General features: G+C 46.7%; 1 protein-coding gene across 9 annotated transcripts in view; it reads right to left on the bottom strand.

Annotated features, from left to right (window-relative positions):
• The window catches only part of ANKRD44 (ankyrin repeat domain 44), an 88,663-nt gene extending 70,782 nt beyond the window's left edge, over positions 1 to 17,881 (bottom strand). For 5 of the 9 annotated variants that reach the window (XM_015867644.2, XM_015867645.2, XM_015867647.1 and 2 more), the window contains exon 1: positions 11,299 to 11,568. In XM_015867644.2, the coding sequence (XP_015723130.1) occupies positions 11,299 to 11,325 (27 nt within the window). In that variant the 5' untranslated portion in view covers positions 11,326 to 11,568. Of the gene's footprint in view, positions 1 to 11,298; positions 11,569 to 17,858 lie in introns of those variants that run through there. The other 4 variants (XM_015867648.1, XM_015867649.1, XM_032445926.1 and 1 more) reach the window with 2 other exon arrangements.
• Between the last annotated feature and the right edge of the window lie 2,894 nt (positions 17,882 to 20,775).

The following is a 20,775-nucleotide window of genomic DNA, read 5'->3' as shown; positions in this document are numbered from 1 at the left end:
AGCTTCATGTCTGCTGCAGTCACAAAAGGGGAAGCGGGCACTTGCTGATGTGACTTGAAACATTCACTGATGCCAGCTCATTTTACAAGAATTAGACTTTTCTTTTCTAGCATTTCTGCTCCACATCTTCACCTAGCACTGCCTTTGTCACAGGCTGCATATACAGGAACCCAGGAGTCCCAAGTCAGCCATCCAAACCAGGAACACAAACACGTTAATCTCTATTACAATACTGTCAAGCCTGTACAAAAAGGAAGCCATCAGGCCACGAGATGTGTGATTCAGCTTGCTTCCTTTGCAGGGCAATGCTGCTCTGCCTTCTCTAGAAGCCAATTAATCTGCACCTGCTCAGCCAGAAACACAGGTGACAGTCACCTCAATGAGCAACTAGGCCAGAATGCCAAGCAGCGTGGCAAGTCTGCACGACTCCAATTGCTTCAAGCTGAACAAAGGCAACAAAAAACCTCCAGCATATTGCATTACTGAAGTTTGTCACAGAAAATTAGGTAATGCTGGTAACCCAGGAATAGCCACACAGATCTGATTTCATGGACCAGGGGTTCTTGGACATTAAAAAGGATGGTAGAAAAAAAACTACGCATATTAAATTGGTTGAAGTTCTGAGCCCAATAGGGAGGAAAAGAGATCTCTCTTTTTAGTCACATTGCCAGTGGATTAAATTAAAGCTTATAATCATATACCAAAAGGAACAACTCCAAGCTTTTAACCAGGGGCACAGAAAGGAAAGGACAGTAGGTGTGTCTGTTCTCCTCCTGTTTTCCTCAACACCAGGCATTTATTTGTTACCACTGTCAAACACACTGGTACCGGAATTAAATCATTCACAGGGATTGCCAAGTAACAGGTCCAAGTGATTATACACACGGTGAGGTGTAAAAAGGACCATCGCCTAACAATTGAAAACACCATGTAAAAGATTAGGACAGAAAGCAAGTAATACCATATCAAATAACTACTAAAACAATTACTCAAGCTAACAATGCTGCCATCCCAGCAAGCAACCAGAACAGAAATAACACCATCCTTAATCCTGTATCACACAGAACACTGACCAAAGCAACACCTTTCCCCCTTTCCCTCCCAAATGCACCTCACCTAATGGTGCAGATCCCCAGGAGGATGATAAACAGACGCAAACGGCTCACATTAATGCAATATGTCAGAGTGAATGCCTAAGCCATCTGATACTCCTCCATTTTCCATTCCAGTAACAGTATTTATCACTATTGTCACTGACCACCAAGGTAAACCCAGAAAGGTTTCATATTGGCCATTTAATGAAAGGTTAATGGTAAGAAGTAAACCATGTTCAAACAAACTGGTTAACAACTGCAGGAGAGAGACTTCTATTTACCCTACAAGCAAACAAATGTATTTCATGTCGGTGCTACAGGGCTGCTGTCTCTGCCAGCAGAAGATAAATGCATTTCTCATGCTAGCCTGAACCTGCACATACTGCACAAACATACTGCGGAATAACAGCACATACACAGGGAGTTCATGGCAGACCTGGGAAACAGATGGCCCCATACAGCACGCACAGCCCTCCCACAGCCTTCACCCTCACACACCAGAGAACAGCAATGAGTAAGACCATAGAATCATAGAGTCATTTAAGTTGAAAGGGACCTTAAAAGGTCACCTAGTCCAACTCCCTGATCAGTACTCCCTTACACCCCATTCTTAGGGATAAGGAGCTCATGAGCACCCCTAAAGCAAACCAGTCCTGCTGGTCTGGTGTGTTAATGTTTTCCATACAAGGGCCCAAAGACTGTGAGAGATGCTGCACCAGCCACAATAAGGTCAGTCTTCTCAGAGTCTTCAGGAGCATTTGTCTAAAATATATTATAAACTTACAAATATATATTGCTCAGCTACCTGCATTGGACTCTTCTTTTATGCAAACCCCGAAAGGCAGCAGCATTGCTGAGAGTGCAAGTCAAGCAAAATCTCAGCTGGCAGAACAAGTACCATGCAGTAATTTGAAAAGACGAGACAAAAGCAGGAAAAATATATCAAAAAGAAAGAACAGATGAAAGTAATTACAAGACACGTTCAGAGACAGACTGTGGGTGGCTTAAAAAGAAGCAAGACACAGTTCAGGAAGGGGAAAATCAGTCAGCCAAAGGGTCTCAAGTACTCTGCTAAGTGGGAGAGCGTGTCACAGGATTGACAAGCAGAATTCAATACATTAGCCAGGCTGAAGTGGGAGCAGAGGCACAGAGGTTTTATGGAAGATGCAAACTCCGGTAACAGTAAGTGGTGCATCCTCCCTTTGTATGCTCTGGAAAAGTAGAGTGAAAGGGAAAACCATCACACTCCTAAACAGTGGGTTAACCAAAGGTTTGCAGCAGGGGCCTCTGAGCAGTAGAGAACTGTGGCTATGCACAGACCTACGTCTTTGTAACACCAGCTGGGACTCTTCTATTACACTCATGAGGAGGAAGCAACGCTGACACTTTGATATCAGAGCACCACAGCCCTTCTTAAAAGAAGACACTCAACATTTGAGAAGGGAAATGCTCTAAGCACGATGTTCGAGTTGCTCCTCCCAAGGGAAGCATTGCAGCGCTTCTGCTCTCATTGTTTCTACTCTCCTCTTTGGTCCCCCAGACGTTCCCATGTGGAACAAACAACTGCAGAGGCTCCATTCAGAATTGATTGGAATGAAAAAGAGATCAGTCGCCCAGATGTCAGCGTGAACACATCAATACAGCTGTGAGACCCAGCCAACCTGCCACAGTAAAAGTAATGCTTCCAGTGTGGATTTAGAGCACGGAGTTCAAAGGCTGAACCAGCATCAGCCACAGAGAACACCTGCCTTATCACGAAGGCTTTGCCTGCCATAAAACAGACAGTCCTAGGAACTGAAGGTATGTACAAATCCCATTCCCTGCTGTTACTTTCACAAGCTCATCTAACTTGTCCATTTCTTCTCAAGATTCAGCTTCATTCTGTTCACCCATAAGCACTTAGGTAATAGGCTCAGATGTGCTGTGAGTAGATTTTATCTCCTCTTCGCTTTTAGATCACTATTCCTCTCAGCTGGAATTTATTACGAAGGTAAAAAGATAACAAATATATCAAACTCTTAAGACCCATGTAAGCAGCAGAAACTCTGACGTGTCCTGTTGCAACCAGAAGACTCAAGCATTCCAATTTCTGATTAAATAATAAGCATTACAATGCACAAAGCTACACCACTAGAAAATCACTAGGAAAACAAAAAGATGTCTGCTTTATACGAGTGTTCTGATGCTAACAGACCCGTGTCACCTGACATTAAACCTTCCACTCACTCATCCTTCTGTTACACCAGCAGCAACCCAAATGTTCTGAACAAGCAGCTTTCCTAGCTGATAAAAAGAACACTTGTGATCAGAAAACATCCCTCAGTTTATCTCTCTCCCTTCCGCTCATTCATCTGTCTCGTAACATGCTGGAAATATTTGTACTGGCATGCAAGAAAACATCCATAGTGCACCATTTAAGGATTAAAAATGTTTCTGAATAGAAGAACCGGTATCTTAAAGCCACTGTTACCTTATAATGCAGGGTAGATTTAGGCACTGCTGCATTCTTGACATATTTACAGGGATATGTCTAGAGTGCATTTATTCCCCCTTCGTTTTACAGCTTCCATTAAACCAGACAATGGCATATTTTTCTCTCACTGCATGTTGAAACTGGAACCGTCTGCCTTGGCAACAGAATCCTCCAATTCCTACTTGTGCCAAAAGCATCTTCATGTATCACTACGCTTACCACGGCTACGTCACAGCTTGATCAGAAAGCTGTACCACAGGCTGAAAGCAGAGCGTGCTTCTCAATGACTGCAAGGAAAGGCTAAAGAATGCAAGTGAGGAAGAGAAAAAGGGTTGATATCAGCTTCACACCTTAAAAACAGCAGAAAACCAGCCAGGGGCCAGCCCATCCCACCATGCATCTAGGAGGAACAAGACAAGCACTTACAGTCCCACATTATCCTCTTTTTGGCTACAGTAGTAAGTAAAAGTCTGGGCCTTTACAGGGCTGCTGTTGGTGTCATGAACACAACATGAGGTTCCATTAAGGGTGCACAAAGTCTCGTTCCACGTGCAGATAAGAAAACCAAGAGCAGAGACATCTCTTCACACAATTCTTCACATTCCCCATCGCAGAAACTCACAGAAATAAGAAATATTATGACTTCCCAATGTCACGCTCTCACCTCCTCCTCCTCTCACACTATCAAAAAGGCTGGAAGCCATTTAATACAAGGAAGTTCCAATGTCACCAACGTATGGGGGACCAGGATCTGAAATAATGCCTGTCCTCCAGTTACTCTGAGGCTTTGCAAACAAAACCACAACCAAAAGTAAAGATCTAGGTCCTTCACTGAGGCATTTGTTTCCCTGTTGTTTGTGGTTCTGTTTTTTAATTACCTTAACATCCTCTGGATGCTTATGAATCTGCTGCTTAACAATTTGCTTTGTGCACTTCACAATGTTGGCATTACAGTCTCTAATCCCCTGGTTCCTCACTTCCTCCTTTTTATAGGGCATGATGTTTGTCTGTCTTGAGTCCTGGGCTCTCCTTATCCTCCACAGACTCTTCACAAAGATTCACACTACTGTGGCCATTTTCATTCTTCTTGAACCTTTTCTGCCCGCGCCCATCCATTCACACAACCTTCCACATCATTTGTCACTGTCCTCAGCTTACATCTGGTATGCCTATGAAATCACTTCCATTTTGCTTAGTAAAATAAACAAGAGACATTGAGAGTTTAAGGCCAAAAAGAATGAGGGAAAGTTTATTTATAAACGTGTGAAATTAAGAGTCACAAATGACACACTGTACCCAAAACTATCTGGGCAACTATTGACTCTGCTGCCACCACCTCCAGTCTACAGATGCTGTTAGGATGAGACCAGCCTGGCTTTCCTACAGCCCAGAATGAAGGGGGTAGCAACACCCCACAGACTATATAGGATTATTCACCGCTGAGCTCCAGAGCACTGCAGACCCTGTGGCAATGTCAAGAAAGGAGAAGGCTCTGCTGAACACAAACTGGGTAGGAGGAAATGGAGGAGAAAGTCTGACCTTTAAATGTCCTCTGTGACACAACATTGGGTGCGAGAAGTCTGAATATGGGGAAGTGCTGGGTGCCCACGCAAAGCAGTTGCTGAGCGGGCAGGAAGGGCTGGTGGGAGCATCAGTCCACAGCCATGAGATGCATGATGGGGCTAATATTGGGAGGGATCAGTTCACTGCTGCTTCTCTGATTGGGAAGGAAAAAAATACACTGTTTTCCAACTTAACTACTGCCTCTCTCTATACCAAATGCAGAAGCTGTATAGATGAGGGAAGAAAGTCTGCTTGCAGGGGAGCAAAGCTTGGCTGAATCACCACTTCCTCCCTCTGCCCCAAGACCTGACAGGGAAACACCTTCCCCTCTCCTCCCCCACCCCATCCTTCCTTCTCCGCTCCCAGAGCCCACAATTACTTCACCATCAGGAGCTGTCAGGGGCATCCCATTACGCTTCATAAATGACGATGGATATGGGGAAACCATTTGTCTCTGTAGACAGAGGAGGCAAGTGAAACACTTTGCTACTCAAAGCCAGCAATCATTATACACAAATGTAAAGAGCAGAAAAAAAACCTTTGAAGTTTCCCAGCCATGAAAATGTTCTACCAGTAAAAGCAGCCTTTAATAGGCAGCGTATTTTAAGCCACGGCGAGGCAGAAAGCAGCATAAGGTAGCATTCAGATTGAGCCAACAATAAAGCAAGCCACCAAAATGACGGCCAGCGTCACTCTGAAATGCAGAGCCAATTTCACACCTCTAAGCATCCTATGCTCAGGAAATGACACGATTTATTTGGAGCGCAGAGGGGCAGGACATAGAGATGGAATGATTTTCTCTTTGAAGATGTGCTGAACATCTTTCATTTCCTACTTCGGGGGACTACCTCTCAAATTAAAGAAAAAGACAAGATAAAAAATCCTATATGAAGTGTAAATGAGAGCAGATGGGTATAACTTCTAATTACTGCCTTGATTCCTAAATTCCCAGACAGCCATGTAGGATTAATCTGTTGAAAAACCCCCTTTACATCTTCAATACTCAGTACTCCTCCAAGGGCTGGCTTCCAGGCTCTTGATGGAAGGGATGGAAAGCCACAGCACCAAGGTGCCACACGAGGACCTGCCCAAGTGCTCCATACAGAGCCTGCTCCCACAGCACCACTGCTCCCTTCTGCAGCAGCTTTGAGCTTTGAGGGGAAACACACTGGGTCTCAGACCAATCAAACATATCAGCCTGTGGCACTCCAGAGAGCCAGACAGCTCTGTGCAGCGCTTCCTGTGTGAGCAACACAGTTAATTAACTCTGTGTTGATTAATGGTGAGCTCTCACATCAAGAATTTATTCAGCCTGTTATTATATACAAGGTCATAATTGCCAAACAGCCGCAGCTAAATACCATTCCTTGCAGTCTACTCTTTAAGCATCATAATGTAAAATTAATTGGTACTTGTTTGCTAATGAACGTGAAATATTTTAAGTCCTGCACCATAAAACTTACCACTGGAATGCTCTTCTCTAAACACCCAGGAATGTACTGTTTTATTCCTTGGGAAGAGCCTCCTCTCTGAAAATGATGCGGGATGGGGGCTTCCTGAGCTCAGATAGCTGCCAAAAGGGCACTTTTGCTATCATTAGCCAGCAGTTATCCCACTTGCACGGTGCATTAAGACGGACTAGCAAGTGATCTTCTATGCAACAGGCACCCACACCAAAATATCCACCCAGAACAACTGTCTGGGGGAAGCTGTTTGTGTTCACTTCCAAGTGCAACTAAGATTAGATCGCAGCAAATGATGTAACTTTGCCTTGGGGAAGCAGGGATGATTAAAAAGACGCTTAAAGTGCTTTGTTCCTTCTGGGATCCTTAACTCCAGGGCTAGCCTCAGAGCACAGAGCTTGCAGCAAAGACCTGCTCACAGCGTTAACAAAGTGAAACCCCATAGTGAAACACAACAGTCACAATGCTGAGATAAGCTACTCCTAAGGGCTGGAGAAGCCAGAAGGGCTCTGCCATAAGAGTGACAGCGAAGCAGCGAGTGGCAGCGAGCAGCTCCTCTGTGCAGCCTCACCCACATCCCACCTGCAAGCGGCACCCCTTACTGCCATTCCCAGCTCCACTTCCAGGCAGTTCTGGTATGTCTCTGGTCTACATGGCCATGAGTCGTACCTTATCTACGGAGGACAAATCTACTCAGCTCTATTTGCTCCCACTGCCCAGCAGAATTAATACTTCTTCTACCTGCAAGCTAATTACACGTATACATATGACATAGAACAAACAAAACGTAGCAAGAAGGCTACCCAGTTTCAGCCTGACATGAAACAGACCTTGTGTGAACATGCCCAGGAGCACCACCCCGTCCACAGCCAGCAGCTTTGCTGTTTGAGAAGCTACCTCCATTCCTCAGACCGCAGCCAGCCTTAATGTGCACAGCAGGCAAGCGTCACACAGCCCCACACTGCCAGGCTGCTTGATCTAAACAAGTGGCACTGCCACACAAAAGGCTGATCTCATTTTTACCACTCGCAGTGCCAACACAAAACGCTAAGCCCATGACAAGCTTAGCCGCCCACTGCCAACAGCCAGAATAAACCTTTACTTCCCAGGTGACCTAGAAACCATTTCCTTAGAGAGCATTTTCTCTTACACAGCACCAATGCCTATTTCACAGGCTACAGAGCCGATGTCTAAACACGCTGTTTGCTAACACCATGCTATGAAACTGCATGCCACCGTTTGTTTCCCCTCTTGCAACACCATAAGATCAGCTCCAGCCCACGCAGCACAAGCAGCACTGGCACAGTACACAGAGAGGCAGAGCAGCCAGCGATTCCCTATGGAAAGTAGCACTTAGGGCTGGCTTCTCATTGCCACTGCTGTGTCCTCAGCCTGAACTCTGCCATGGGAAGCACACGGCACTCACCACCAGGCAGCTCACCTATGTACACCACTGGTAGAAAGGATGCTTATGGGCTCCGGCACTGTAGCCACGTGGCTGCTGGGGCTTTTTGGCCATCTTCCTGGAGTCAATGACTAAATAAGTCCCTCTCTTGATTTTAAATTGGAAATAAATGCCGAGAGTTGCACTGGCAAGTGCATTAAGGCAGCTGGAAGCACAAAGACAATGCAGGGTATTTCAGGCCTTTGTTCTCTCCTCTTCACCCACAACATATCAAGCAACCAAAGAACACACTGAGCAAAACAGTGTTTTGCTGGTACCATCATAGGCTTCAACCCCTAAATCCCTGTTTCCCTGCTGGCACACAGCTAGGAAAGGGAGAATGAAAACACAGTGAAGAGCAAACTTTGCCCACCCGTCTTTTACAAGGGAAAAATTAACTTTATCCATAAACAGACAGAGCCACAGGTGCTGCCTCCAGCATCATGCTGCCATCAGCTCCCCAGTGTCAGCACAGAGCTCAGCCTGAGGATGGGGAGCCAGAACACGGCCCACAGCTCAGGAAGGCAGCCAGGCCTCAGGTCTACCTTTGTGCTATTAAAAGCCTTTGAGTTACACTGTCTCCGCTCTTGTTACTCTCTGTCTTCTGCAAATACTTTGTTTACAGAGAGACACCAGCTACAGGTGTGCAACCCACACGATCTTCCTGCTCAAAGCCTTCACATAGACAAAAAACAGTGGATAAAGCAACACTTTAGCTTCCCTCAGCGCTGTGAGGCAAGGCCTTGCAAACAGCCTCCATTCCTGGCCATACAGCTGCAGCCAGGGGCGACTTCTTCCCCTCAAAGCAAAACGCAAGCAGACGTCCGCCATCAAAAAGCACACACTTCCTCAGAGCACCGCAATTACCCCGCCACAACTAAATGCTGTAATTTGTTGACCAGCTCCTTGCAGACTTTGGTAGCGACCTCAAACCTCTGCATTAAACTGCAAAATAATTTCCCCCCCTTTTTAAAGTAATTTTGCCATGCTTTGATTCCCGCCCATCAGTGGCTGCAGGGCTCAGCAGCAGGCTGCTACACGTCCCAGTGCAGCAGCTAGAACCAGGCTGAGGCCACAAGCAGCACCTGAGGGGGGGACTGCTTAACCTGAGCTTTCCAGCCAGCAAAACCATCTTTCTGTTCCCAACAGCCCTGAAGGAAGGGATTGGGACTGGCAAGGGAAGCTCTGCAGAGAGAATACAGCCAAAAGATGTGTGATATCCTGGCCTACACGCAGCTCAGCATCATATAGAAGGAGCCAAAGGACCCCACGGACCCATCTGTGGGCTGTGCATGGGGCACAGGTTCACCACCCTGGCATTGCACAGCACATCAGGGGCATTGAGCGAGATGCCTTCCTTGTGTGAGAGAAACGAGGCAGCTGTGCCACTGGAGTGACTATGAAATAAGTTAAAAGCACCACTGTAATGAAATGCAATCAGCAGTGTTGGGAGATTATTTGTTACTGTTTCCTCATCTCGCTTTTAAGTGCATTCAGATCAAGCCCAGCCTTTTCCCAGATGATTTTAATGATTTCTGACATCTGTTTAAAATCATTTTAAACATCTGCTCAGTGCTGTTTCTCTGTGACCATAATAAAACACATCCTGATGGTCAGCAAGAACTATCAGATCCAGGGAAGCACGTGGGTAAGGCAGAGAAACAGCCCCTTTGGATTCAATGCCCTCAACCACTGAGGACAACAGGCAAACACAAGGCTCTACAGCTAAGAGAGGTAGCACAGCTCAGCAGCAGGGAGGCTGGGGAGAGGTGCACGCAGCCATTGGCAGGCTCCAGCCAGTGGCACTGTGTGATGTTTTACCCTCTCAACAGAGTGCTGACAGGAACACTTGTCAGTGCACTTGCTGTCCACAGCCATCAGTGGAAACCCTGTGGATTAAGTACAGCAGTACCTCAGCACCTTCCAGCATCAACACAATAGAAGCAATAAGGGAAGTCTGCTTTTCAAGCCTAGGATTGGTTTCTCAGCCGCCTGAAGGCTCTGCATTCTAACAGATGATGTGGATCAGGGACGGCAAGGAAGACAGGGAGGAAACAAGGTACCTGGTGAAGCGTGCTTAAGTTCCCCATGTGGGGACCTGCAGTGTCCTCCTGTACACACCTCTCCTCCCTGTGCAATGCCCTGGTCACAGAGCAGCATGCACTGCAGAACCACAGCCAGAGGGGAACAGCTGGTTTCTGTTAGCCCTCCCTGGGCATCACAGACTCACCTACATCATCTGCACACAGCACAGCCCAGCTCACAGCCATTGCAGCACCCTACATATGGCAATCCCCGCTGCAGGGGGCTGCCAACACCGGCAGCTGCGGTTGCTTACATCCAGGGCAGAAGAAGCCACTTCCTGAATTGCTGCAAGCTATCGCTGCACAGCTCACTCTGCCTTCCAGAGCAGGAAGGAGAGCAGAAACAACCCCAGAGTCCAAGAGCATGCAGAGATTGTTATATAGACACAGAGCCCCCAGCTCCACCTGGAAGCACATGGGCTGGCTGCTGACACTTCACCTGCAACAGCTGCAGCTGCTCAGCCAGCTTCAGTACAGCACCTGAGCTCTGAGTGTGCAGTAAGGGAGGCTGAGCACCTAGCCCTGCTGTAAGGGAGCACACAGCAGCATGCAGCATCTCCTGCTGCTCTGCTCCCAGTGAAGTGAAAGAGGACCTGGTGAAAAAACTGAGGATAAGCCACATGGGATCCAGCAGGAAACATTTCAATAGGGAAGTTCATCCAGGTACCCACGAAGAAAACCCATCTGCCTGTTGCACTGTCACAGGCCATGGCAGGAGCCCACAGGTAAACAGCAGAGCCGAAGTGGGCAGCGAGATGGGGGTGCCAGGGCCATGCTGGGAGCCACAGGCACTGCTTGTCAGCACGCAGCGATGCACTACGGACAGAGCTGGTCACACGGCGCTGCTTTGCCCTTATCCCCTCTCACATCAGCCCGGGGCCGGGCAGTGCACGGGGAGAGCAACAGCCAGCCGAGAGGGCGGATAAAAGCGCTGAGCACGAACCGTAACACCCAACGACAACACACATTACAGACTGTTCCTTTCGAGAGAGGAGAACTAGCTCAATCCCGCTCACAGCCGCCCGCCTACCGCCATTTACCCGACCGAGCAGCGCTGACAGCCGGCACGGCACATCAGCGGGCACAGCCGAGGGCCGCCCCGGAGAAGGCCGCCGCTCTCCCGCCCCGCCGAGCTGCAGGGCCGGGCCCCGCCGCTTCCCTCCCGCCCGACTCCCACCTGGTCGGCGAGCTTCAGCACGGCCATCCTCCTCCTCCTCCTCCTCCTCCTCCTCCCGCACACATGCAGCTCCGGCGGCGCGCAGCGCCCCGCGACCGGCGCCGCTTCAGCTGCTGCTGCTGCGGCCGCAGCTCCGCTCCGCTCCGGCGGGGCGGGGCCGCCAAGGCCGCCTCTCCCTCCTCGCCTCGGGGCCCAGCCCAGGAAGCGGAGCGGGACGAGCCGCCTCGCACGGGCCGCACCGCCGCCTGCCGCCGCCTTTGTTCGCGCCGCCACCCGCTGCCTCGGCGCTGCGGAGCCGGGGCTGCCCCGCGCGGCGCTGAGCGGGGGCGGCGCCCGCAGAACCCGCCCTGAACCTGGGGGCGGCCACGGAGCGCAGGACGGGACCGGCGGGCACCTGCGGGGCGGCAAAAAGGAGAGAGAAACTGCGCCGAGCGAGGCCTAGTGCTGAGCGATTCACATGGGGGTGACAGAAGTGCTCACGCTGCGTGTTAGGGGAGCAGCGCTCGCCCTTATCTTTATATCGCCATCCATTTATAGCGACATTTGCATGAAGTGCTGAGATCAGTTGTCAGCTCACTGCCGTAGTCGTTACCAGCTATTATAAAGGAGTCCAAAACGTCTCTCAAAGTACAACATCCTCCCCTCCTGTTCACAGCACATCACAGGCCTCTAAGCTACCGTGCTGTTCTGAGCAGCCTCAGTAGTCGAGTGGATCTACCCAACTGCTTCTCAGCCCTGGCTCATGTACAGCCTCTACCCCCCTTTAAACATAAGTATATACACTTCTATATGTATAGAAAGCAGTAGAAAGGAAGTTCCTTCAGTTCTGGCTGAACACCATGTGCCACCCATGCACAGCACACCACTTCCTTGCCAGGCTTCGTGTCGGAAAGCACCCAGCTCTCCCATACCCACTGTGCTCAGTACAGTTCCTTTGAACACTTAGATTTCAACATGCAACTTGAACAGAACTTAACCACCATCATAACCAACCCGCCCTTTATTATCTCTGTTATATCTTTGTTATCCAACACTTTCATATAGCATAACAGTGCAAGTCTTGGTCTGGACAATGAGTTAAGCAGGAGACTGGATAGCAGTCCTCTGTTGTGCCACACGCAGTGTTCCTGCACAGCACAAGAAAGGAAAACACCCCTGTAGGAATAAATCTGTCTGCACTCTGCTTAAGTGCTACAGAGAATGGGGATGTGGGTGGGAAGCGGGTGAACAGAGCGAGCAAAAGTGAGGGCAGGAGCCTTCCCTGCACCAGGAATTGCTCCTGCAGGAATATAAATACATCTGCAAATTAACTGCCAGATTCCCACATGCACGTCTGCATCTCAGACAGACCTCTGCATTGGTTTGATGTTTCCACAGCCTGACAGGATGTGGTCGCTCAAAGGCAGCCAAAGTCTGCACCACCCACCCCCCTGCTCCTGCCCTGCCACACAGCTGAGCAGCAGCAGCTCTGCTCCATTTTGCTCTCCCAAGTCAGACCTGCTGCTGCATTCGAGTGGCATCTGCCTTGTGAAGAAAGACAAGGGAATACACTCAACATCTCCCTTAGCAGTGCCCCTGTTGAGCACGGATGAAAGATAGGACTGATGCCAGAAGAGTCATTTGTTATTGCCAACCATTTCTGAGGCTTTCTAGCATATCTAGCATGTCTCTGCTCATTCCCTGTTGCCCATCCACTAGCAGCAGCGCACACACATCCTACACATCCACACATCCATCTATGGTTGTATGCGAGACCTTGAATCTTCCGTGTCCATCTTGTAGGGGAAACAGGAACTGAAGAATCATAATGATGAAAAGCCCTGTAAATATTTTTAGTTCTTTGTGCACAAGATAATGATGTATGAGTTCAAAATGCTCTATTAATTTTATCCCTGCTGGTCTCTCTTTATGTACTCTTCTCACCTAAATAACCTGAAGCAATCAGTCATTTGTAACCTCTAGCTTTCAAGTCTTTTTTTACTTCCACCAAGATCAAATTCATTGAAGCCATTGCATTAACACAGCACAGTCTTGCATAGATACTAAGATCTAATCTCAGTTGCATCAGAACACTATTGTTTTAATGAAGATATCGTGCCTTTGATCCTTTTGCCTCTCAGTACCGGATAATTGTCACTGCTGTCCAGTACTAAGTACAGACAGCAGAACATCACCAATGGACATGCTCCAACAGTGAGGAAATCTACCAGCTGAAGCAATTAATTTTGGAAAGAAACAACTAAGTCAGTGCCCAAGGCCACGGTAATGGAACCAGGGAGTATTGCAAGAGCTAGAATAGCTAGGAATCCACATCAAACCATCCTTCGTGTGCAGAGGGGAAGAAGAGATTATGCCTCAATCTCTACCAGAGCCAACACCAGTTTTAGGAGCCAAGCTAAACTTGGGACGGTGCTGCTAGCAAAATCCTTCTGTAAAACTAAGCAAGGTTCTTCACAGCACCCACAAGCCAGCACCAGATTACAGTTTCAGGTCATATGAAGCAAGAAATCCTATCCCTGGAGTTGCATTTAATTAGGAGGGATGTGTGGGAGCACACAGTGACTAACATGGAGTTGCCATCAAGGAGGGAAGATCACTGTGGTGGTTTACCCTTCAGTGTCAGGGTTTAGCTCACAATTCAAAGGGAGGCTTTTCCCTTCCATCAGAGGAGTCACCTGGTCAAGAACTCTGGAGGGAGAATTATGTGACAGTGGGTGTCTCCAAAGTTATTTCTGGAGGAAGGAAGTCTGGATTAAATTCAGATCTGCGGGATGAAAGCTAATGGAAACATAAATCAGCCTACCAGACTGTAGTCCGCATTGCTTTATGGTTACATATAAAACATGCCATGCAGCACTGTCTATCCTCTTACAGAAAGGCAACACCACACTAAGACCTGCCGGATGAAGATCTGTGAAGTAAACCAATTGAAATATCCAAACACACTGAAATATGGATGAGAATTTACAATCCATTTTCAGAACAAGGCTGGGGTGAACAAGGGGCACATGTGTGATGGTACAAGCTTACCTAGTTAGTCACAGGCCTTGCTAGAAATGATTGATCCTCAAGATCTTGCAGGATAAATTAGAAACATCTATTAGGTGTCATCTTGCTGTAGTAACATTGGAAACAGCAAAAAGCCAGTGCAACAGCCTAGAAACTTGTCTGCAGAGTGGAAAGGGCTGATTGGGCACAGCTCTATGCATCTGCATGCAAAAGGCAAAAATCCACAAGCAGAGCCAGCAGAGCACTGAAAGCATGCAGGAAAACAAGCTCTTTGGGGCTCAGGATCAACAGGAGGGGCGGATATAGAGAGAGTTTGTTGTGCATTCAGAAACAAAACTATCTACGCTCTCCTGCAAGTTTAGAATGAGATGGCGTCAAAGCTGACTCAGGATTTTCTTGTTCTTCTACCAAAAAATAACCCTGCCAAACCCACATTCCATCCTGCCACTCATACAATAAGAGAAAACAGCACTTTGCTGCGTTCTGCATCTGAATACTTGGCCAGCTGCACCAGCCGCAACACATGCTGAAGAAGACAAAGTTCCTCCTTGGAGAGCACAGACCTTTGGATCAGGAGAAATGCAGCAGCACAGTCATCTCTTCACTAAATGTTACTTTGCTTGGCTCATTATTACTATAGAAGTCTGTGCTTACTGACAGCACTCATTCTAGAAGCCTGTGTGTAGATGGTTCTGCAGACTACGCTGCGGTGCTTTAAGCTCACCACGTGAAGACGCTTCATTCTTTCCCCTTCCTTGCTAAAAACCAGGATTTGATTTTTCACTTATACTGTAAGCCTGGGGGAGGAAAAATCCATTTTTCTCTCTCTGTGCTTCAGTTAAAGAAGGAAATAAGTAACATGAGCCATGAAAGGCCTTTGATCCAGAACTAGGGAATGTAAATGCTTTGCAGATGCCAAATAAGGATGTTTCCAAAGAAAAAGAAAACAAAGCATTTTCTACCCCAACCTCTTTTCATTCCCAAAGAAGGAAGGAGACTTTTACAAGATTCTGATACATGTTCAGTTTCTCCAAGAGGTTGGTTCTGTTTTCAATAATTCATCTGAACAAACAACTGATGGCTTTGACAGAGGATTATTGTGTTCATGCGAGGGAAAAAATAAAGAATCTCTTGAGTTCAGGAGTATCTCTTAAAGCCACAGAGAGAATGGGAGGGATGGCGGAAAGGCACCAACCTCCTTAGCAGCAACGGTGCCACACTGCCTGCACAATGCATCCCGGGATGTCCACGCACATATTAAGACTGACAAAGCAGAGGCAGAGTAATGCCATGGATTGGAAGGTGCTGTGGGTGACTGGCTTTATTTGTATGACATTTTTGGACAGCACACGACCCTGCTCTTACAAACACAGCATCAACATTGCTTCATCTGACATGCTCTCTACCAAACCCCTGCCTTTGTGGCTAAGAATTGCTGGGAGGCTCCAATAAACAAATGACAGAGATCCAAGAGACTAAAATATGAAGTGTTTCTAACTCAACCCAACTTGCCTTTCTTAGGGCTGAGGAGCACGCCTTCTATTTACATGAGCTGGAACAAGGTATCTGGAAGGAAAGTCAGGACCCCGGGATTAAGTAAGTCTGGTGCAGCCCAGTCAATTCCCTTTTAAATGGATTTGTCTTTCACTGTTAGAATCCTTTCACAGCTCACATAAAGGGAATCTCTCCTACATGCTGGTATTACTTCTTTTTGAAGATAAGTATCCTTTACCTATGCAGAGCAAAACATACAGTTCTTTCAGAATCATATGCTATCACACATCCACGTTGCACAATATTTTGGTGCAAAAAAAGATGGAATAAAGCACAGCACGCTGTTTCCTTGTTTCAAGATTAAAGTCTACCATTTCAGTCTAACGCAGACAGGCCCTGCGCTTGTGTGGTGCCCCAAGGATATATGTAAGATTCCGTATGAGCGCAGATGTCTCCCCAATCCTCTTGCAAGATCGGAAGATTGGGTCAATGGCTGCGCTCCAGAAAATGTCACTATTAACATCTCCAGACATAATCACAGCTACAGCACAAGAATAAAGCAGGTCAGAGATACTTGGGCTCCTAAGCTGATGGTGCAGCTGCCTTGCTCCCCTCTAATTCCCTAAATCCTATGGCACAGTGAGAATGAAAAAGCACTGCTGTACCAAAGCAGTGCCATGAAGCAGCGGCGTGCAACTCAGCCATGATAAATCTTGATGTCTGGTAAAGGTGAGATCTCACTCAGCAGCCTCCCAGAACAAAACTGTGAGTGTATGGCAACAGAAATATTTATTGGTTCATTTACTTTGCATCACTAGCACAGATGATATAATAATGCACTTAAATACGCCAGTATTAGTGGAATATTCCCTGCAATGAAGCACCTTCTTGAGCCGCAGTGCCAAGTAGGGCAGCATGGCTTTAATCACAACAGCCTGCAGTTCAGTGTGAGACTCCTTACCAAGTCCTCCATGTCACACTGCTGATTTGCTAATGGCTTAGGATAGTTGACAACAGGCTGTGCTCTCCTGTATCTGGACAGATGGCTCACATTCACTCCAGCAACACAGCTTAACCAATGTGAACTAAGGAACACCAAGAAGCCTTCTTATCCCACCAGTGAGACACAGCCGAGCTGTGGAAGGGAAGGGGACCCGCCACCAAAGGATGGCTGAGGCACCATACAGCATCAGCTGGGCTCCCAGCTGCCTTCTCATGGGCAGCCTGCAGGGAGGAACCCCTGCTGCCAACTTGCCTTGCAGTCTCTGGATGCAAGTAAATATTTACCTTTTCAGCAGTTACTAAACTAAAACACTTTTTAGGCCACATGAATAACATGCAAAATGAAACGCTGCTCAGCTTCACTACCATGGAAGAAGGAAGATGATGGGACTGCAAGCACTACAGGCACAGCACTGCTTGCTGTACACAGTCTGAGTGCTGGAGCTGGCACTCACACAGCATTTCCCCACTCATCGCTGCTCACAGAGCTGCACTTGCCCATTTGCTCACAAGTCGGATCCTTGTGCTCCTCCCTGCAGGCCCTAAAACCAGCACTCAGCCCATGGCCAACACAGGCTAAGTGTTATCCTCCCGGAGATGGGGCCTGGGAGAAACTTGGGTGAGAAGTGTCAACTTCCAGAGGTACAAGATAGTTAAAAATGAATAGGGAACTTCACAAAGTAACTGCATGCAGCGCAAACATACATCAAGCACACACAAAAAACCTACACAGAAACAAAAAACAGTAAGACCCCAGCAGTTAACATGAGTAATGTGCATGCCAAATACTTTCTCTCTTCTTTCTGAGACCAATGCTTTATCCAGAGCCTGTTCTGCTCTGACAGCAACTTCTAGATCTTATTTTACATAACACTGCACCAAGAGCCCAGTTCTTAACTCCCCATCCTGAAGAAACACATTGTCAGGTAAGCACCACAGCACTGCGTGGGAGCACCTGGTACTGGCTACTATTAGCAAAGCCCAGGACCTCTTAGTTAGGGTACCTGCAGTTTTGTTTGGATCTAAGCATAAGAAAAAGAAAGGAAAAAACTCACCGACTCTGAGGCCTCCAAGATAGTGGAGTTCTTGTAGTGAGCTCCTAAGGAACAACCTCCAGAAAGAGATGCTGACTTAGTGGTGGCCAGCCTTTAATTGGGATCTGGGAGAGGTGGAGTCAAGCTCCACCTCTTCCATGAGCATAGCTGAATTACCTTCACCTGTGCTCCCACAGCTGACCCATCACTTGCCTCAGGTGGTTTAATCAAAGGTTCAGGGTGGGCACCTGCATTACACATCCCTATACCGTTGTGAAGGATGCAGAGCATTCTTCTGTCACAAGCAGTTTTCTATCTCAAACACCTAAAAACAACACGTGAAAGCATAGTATGTCTGAAGTTTATACTACAGAGCTGTCTCTGATGGCCAAAGCACAAAGCTGCCTGGAAAGAAACTATAACCAGCAGTAATGAAATAAGCTGCCCCCAGGAGCATAAATGTTGCTGCTTTATTTTTTTCCTTGCCCATGGGCAGCCAAAGGTGGGCGTATGAACATTGGAAAGTTAATTTTCCAGCTTTCAGACAGTGCTTCAGAGAGATCTTTATATATAAACCATGTGATGGCTTATGCAATTCCTAATTGCAGCTTCCTACAAATAGTGAGTGCATTATACACATAAATGCACGTGACATTTGGTAATTACACAATTTCGTTTGTGTAATTGTTGCAGGATTCCACCACAATTCCATGCACAGAACAGAGTCAGAACAGACGCAGAGTGGTGACAAGTCTCAAGACTTGGTGGGCCAATACATAAAACACCATCACGGACAGTAGGATACCAGATTAGAGTCGAAGAGCTCAGCACAAATCAGGTTGGGCTTCTTGTATGAACTGGTTGCTGCCCTGGGCCCATCACACTACATGTTTTGGAAGCAGAACATTCCCTACAAGTTCCCAAAGCACAAAGCATGTGCAGACAAAAAAAAAAACATTCTTGGAAATGCACTCCCTAATTAAGATAAACCGGGCTCGGAATCAAGAACTTATAGGAAAAAAGTTATGCTTTGCCTTAATGCCAACAAGTTCTGAACATGCTTAACAATGCAGTAGTTTGCACAGGCAAAAAGCAAAGCAGAATAGCAAACTGTTAAACTGGGACAACACACCTGGCAAACCTGCCTAAGTGAAAAGAGAGCTTGAAGAAGCGGTGGTTGTGCTCAATGATCAATTGTCATCTTATGTTCCAGTTGCCTTAAGCTAAGTTTAAGCTACCGTGGCTATATCTTCTGAAACAGATACAACAGTCAACAGAAAATGACAAGAAACAATTACATATGTCATTTTGCTTACGTGTATGCGTTCTCCATGTACTGCCACAAGGTTTGTGCTATGTAGTGGAAGTATTACTACAGCAGTGTTTAGCAGTAATGCAAACACACAGCTGAATGCCTAATATATCCTTCAGCAAGCCAAAAGGTTCTGCCTTTTCTCACAGGATATCACTTACCTTCCGCTCCTGTCAGAATTAACTAAGAATCTGGTGCAATAGAAATGGCTGGCTACGTTTCAGCAGGCTTTAAGACCTATCTCTTCATCACCATCCTTTTTCTGTGGGGAAAAAAACCAAGATAAATATATAGAAACAAATGTGCAGAATAACTTTGTGTGTTTGTGTATAATTAACTTCTCTTTATTGAATGAGGAAATAGCCTTTTTTTTCTCTGAAGGTCATTTCTTTGGTCTTAAAAAAAAAAAAATTCAAACCCAAGCCACCTGGTTCTCATTTCCTGGCCTGTTCCTCATGCCCCAGCTGCATACCATGCTAAAAACAAAGACTCCATTCTTTAATTGTGAATATCGGGCGCCCTTAACCTTCATTTTCCTTTAGGGCCTTGGAACGTCAAAAACCTAATATACAATATCCTCTTTTATTAGCTGAAATAATAAATGGTCGGTTCTATTCCTTTTATCAGCTGGGCTCGAGATCCACAGATCCTTCAAGACTTTGACAAAAGAAATGACTGAATTTCAAAGCAGAATCACTGTATTTGCACACAGTTCTGGTCTGCTGCTTTGGATGACAGGCACAGACTGAAGGGTGCTGTGTTTAAGATGACCTAAGAAGAGGATGGAAATAAGTCACCTCGGACCCTTGTCACCCTATGGTGGCAACTGGCTACTAAAGCACAGGAACATTTATCCATTGGTGGAAAGGAAATGCTTAAACATGATGGTTTATGAACCATCTCCTACTTGTGAAAGGAACAGGAGATTCAGAGTAAATGAACCAAGCTTATGTAGATTCTGTAGGAGCTTAAAAAAATCCCCTTATCGGTGAAGCAAACCTAGAGAAAACCTGAAACTCTGATAATCACTAAGGAGAGAAGACACACAACTGACCAGGGAAATCCATCAGCTACAGCCTTGGGATAAGCAAACATAACAAGCAAAGCATGAGATTCTACAGTTGGTTCACAGATGCATATTAAATACCCAGCAATTGCTTTGCTCACACGTCAACACTTCCCACACTTAGTGAAGAACCTCAAACTCAAAAGCTGTTCCCCATCCCACTCCAATCTATTAGTAGAGGGTATTCACAGCAACTTCCATACAGAGAATACATTTCTTGCCTTGAGAGAAGTGGGTAAGAAAAGAGTGTGTTGCAACATGGTCTGAAATGTGATTTCACAACAGTTATTGCACCAAAAGGTTGAAGAAAGTGGCCTATGAGAGACAAGCTTGTGAGAAGTAGCCAAGGGAAAGAAAATAAAGTGAGCCTTGCACTACATGGGTTTAAAGCTAATGAAGTTTGCTTTTGCTTGTCAGTAAAGCTAATAGGCCACAGAGATAACAGCACACAAACTTAATTATTCCTAGCTTTTATGAAGACCACCCTATTCACATTAATGTATCCAGCTCCAACCTTCAGCATGTAGATGTTCTGCCCTCCCCCCAAGCAAAAAGCCACA

This window comes from Coturnix japonica, chromosome 7 (assembly GCF_001577835.2).
Source record: "Coturnix japonica isolate 7356 chromosome 7, Coturnix japonica 2.1, whole genome shotgun sequence".
Classification (NCBI taxonomy): Eukaryota; Metazoa; Chordata; class Aves; order Galliformes; family Phasianidae; genus Coturnix; species Coturnix japonica.
Note: the sequence above shows the minus strand (reverse complement) of the source record. Positions and strands in the feature narration are given on the sequence as shown.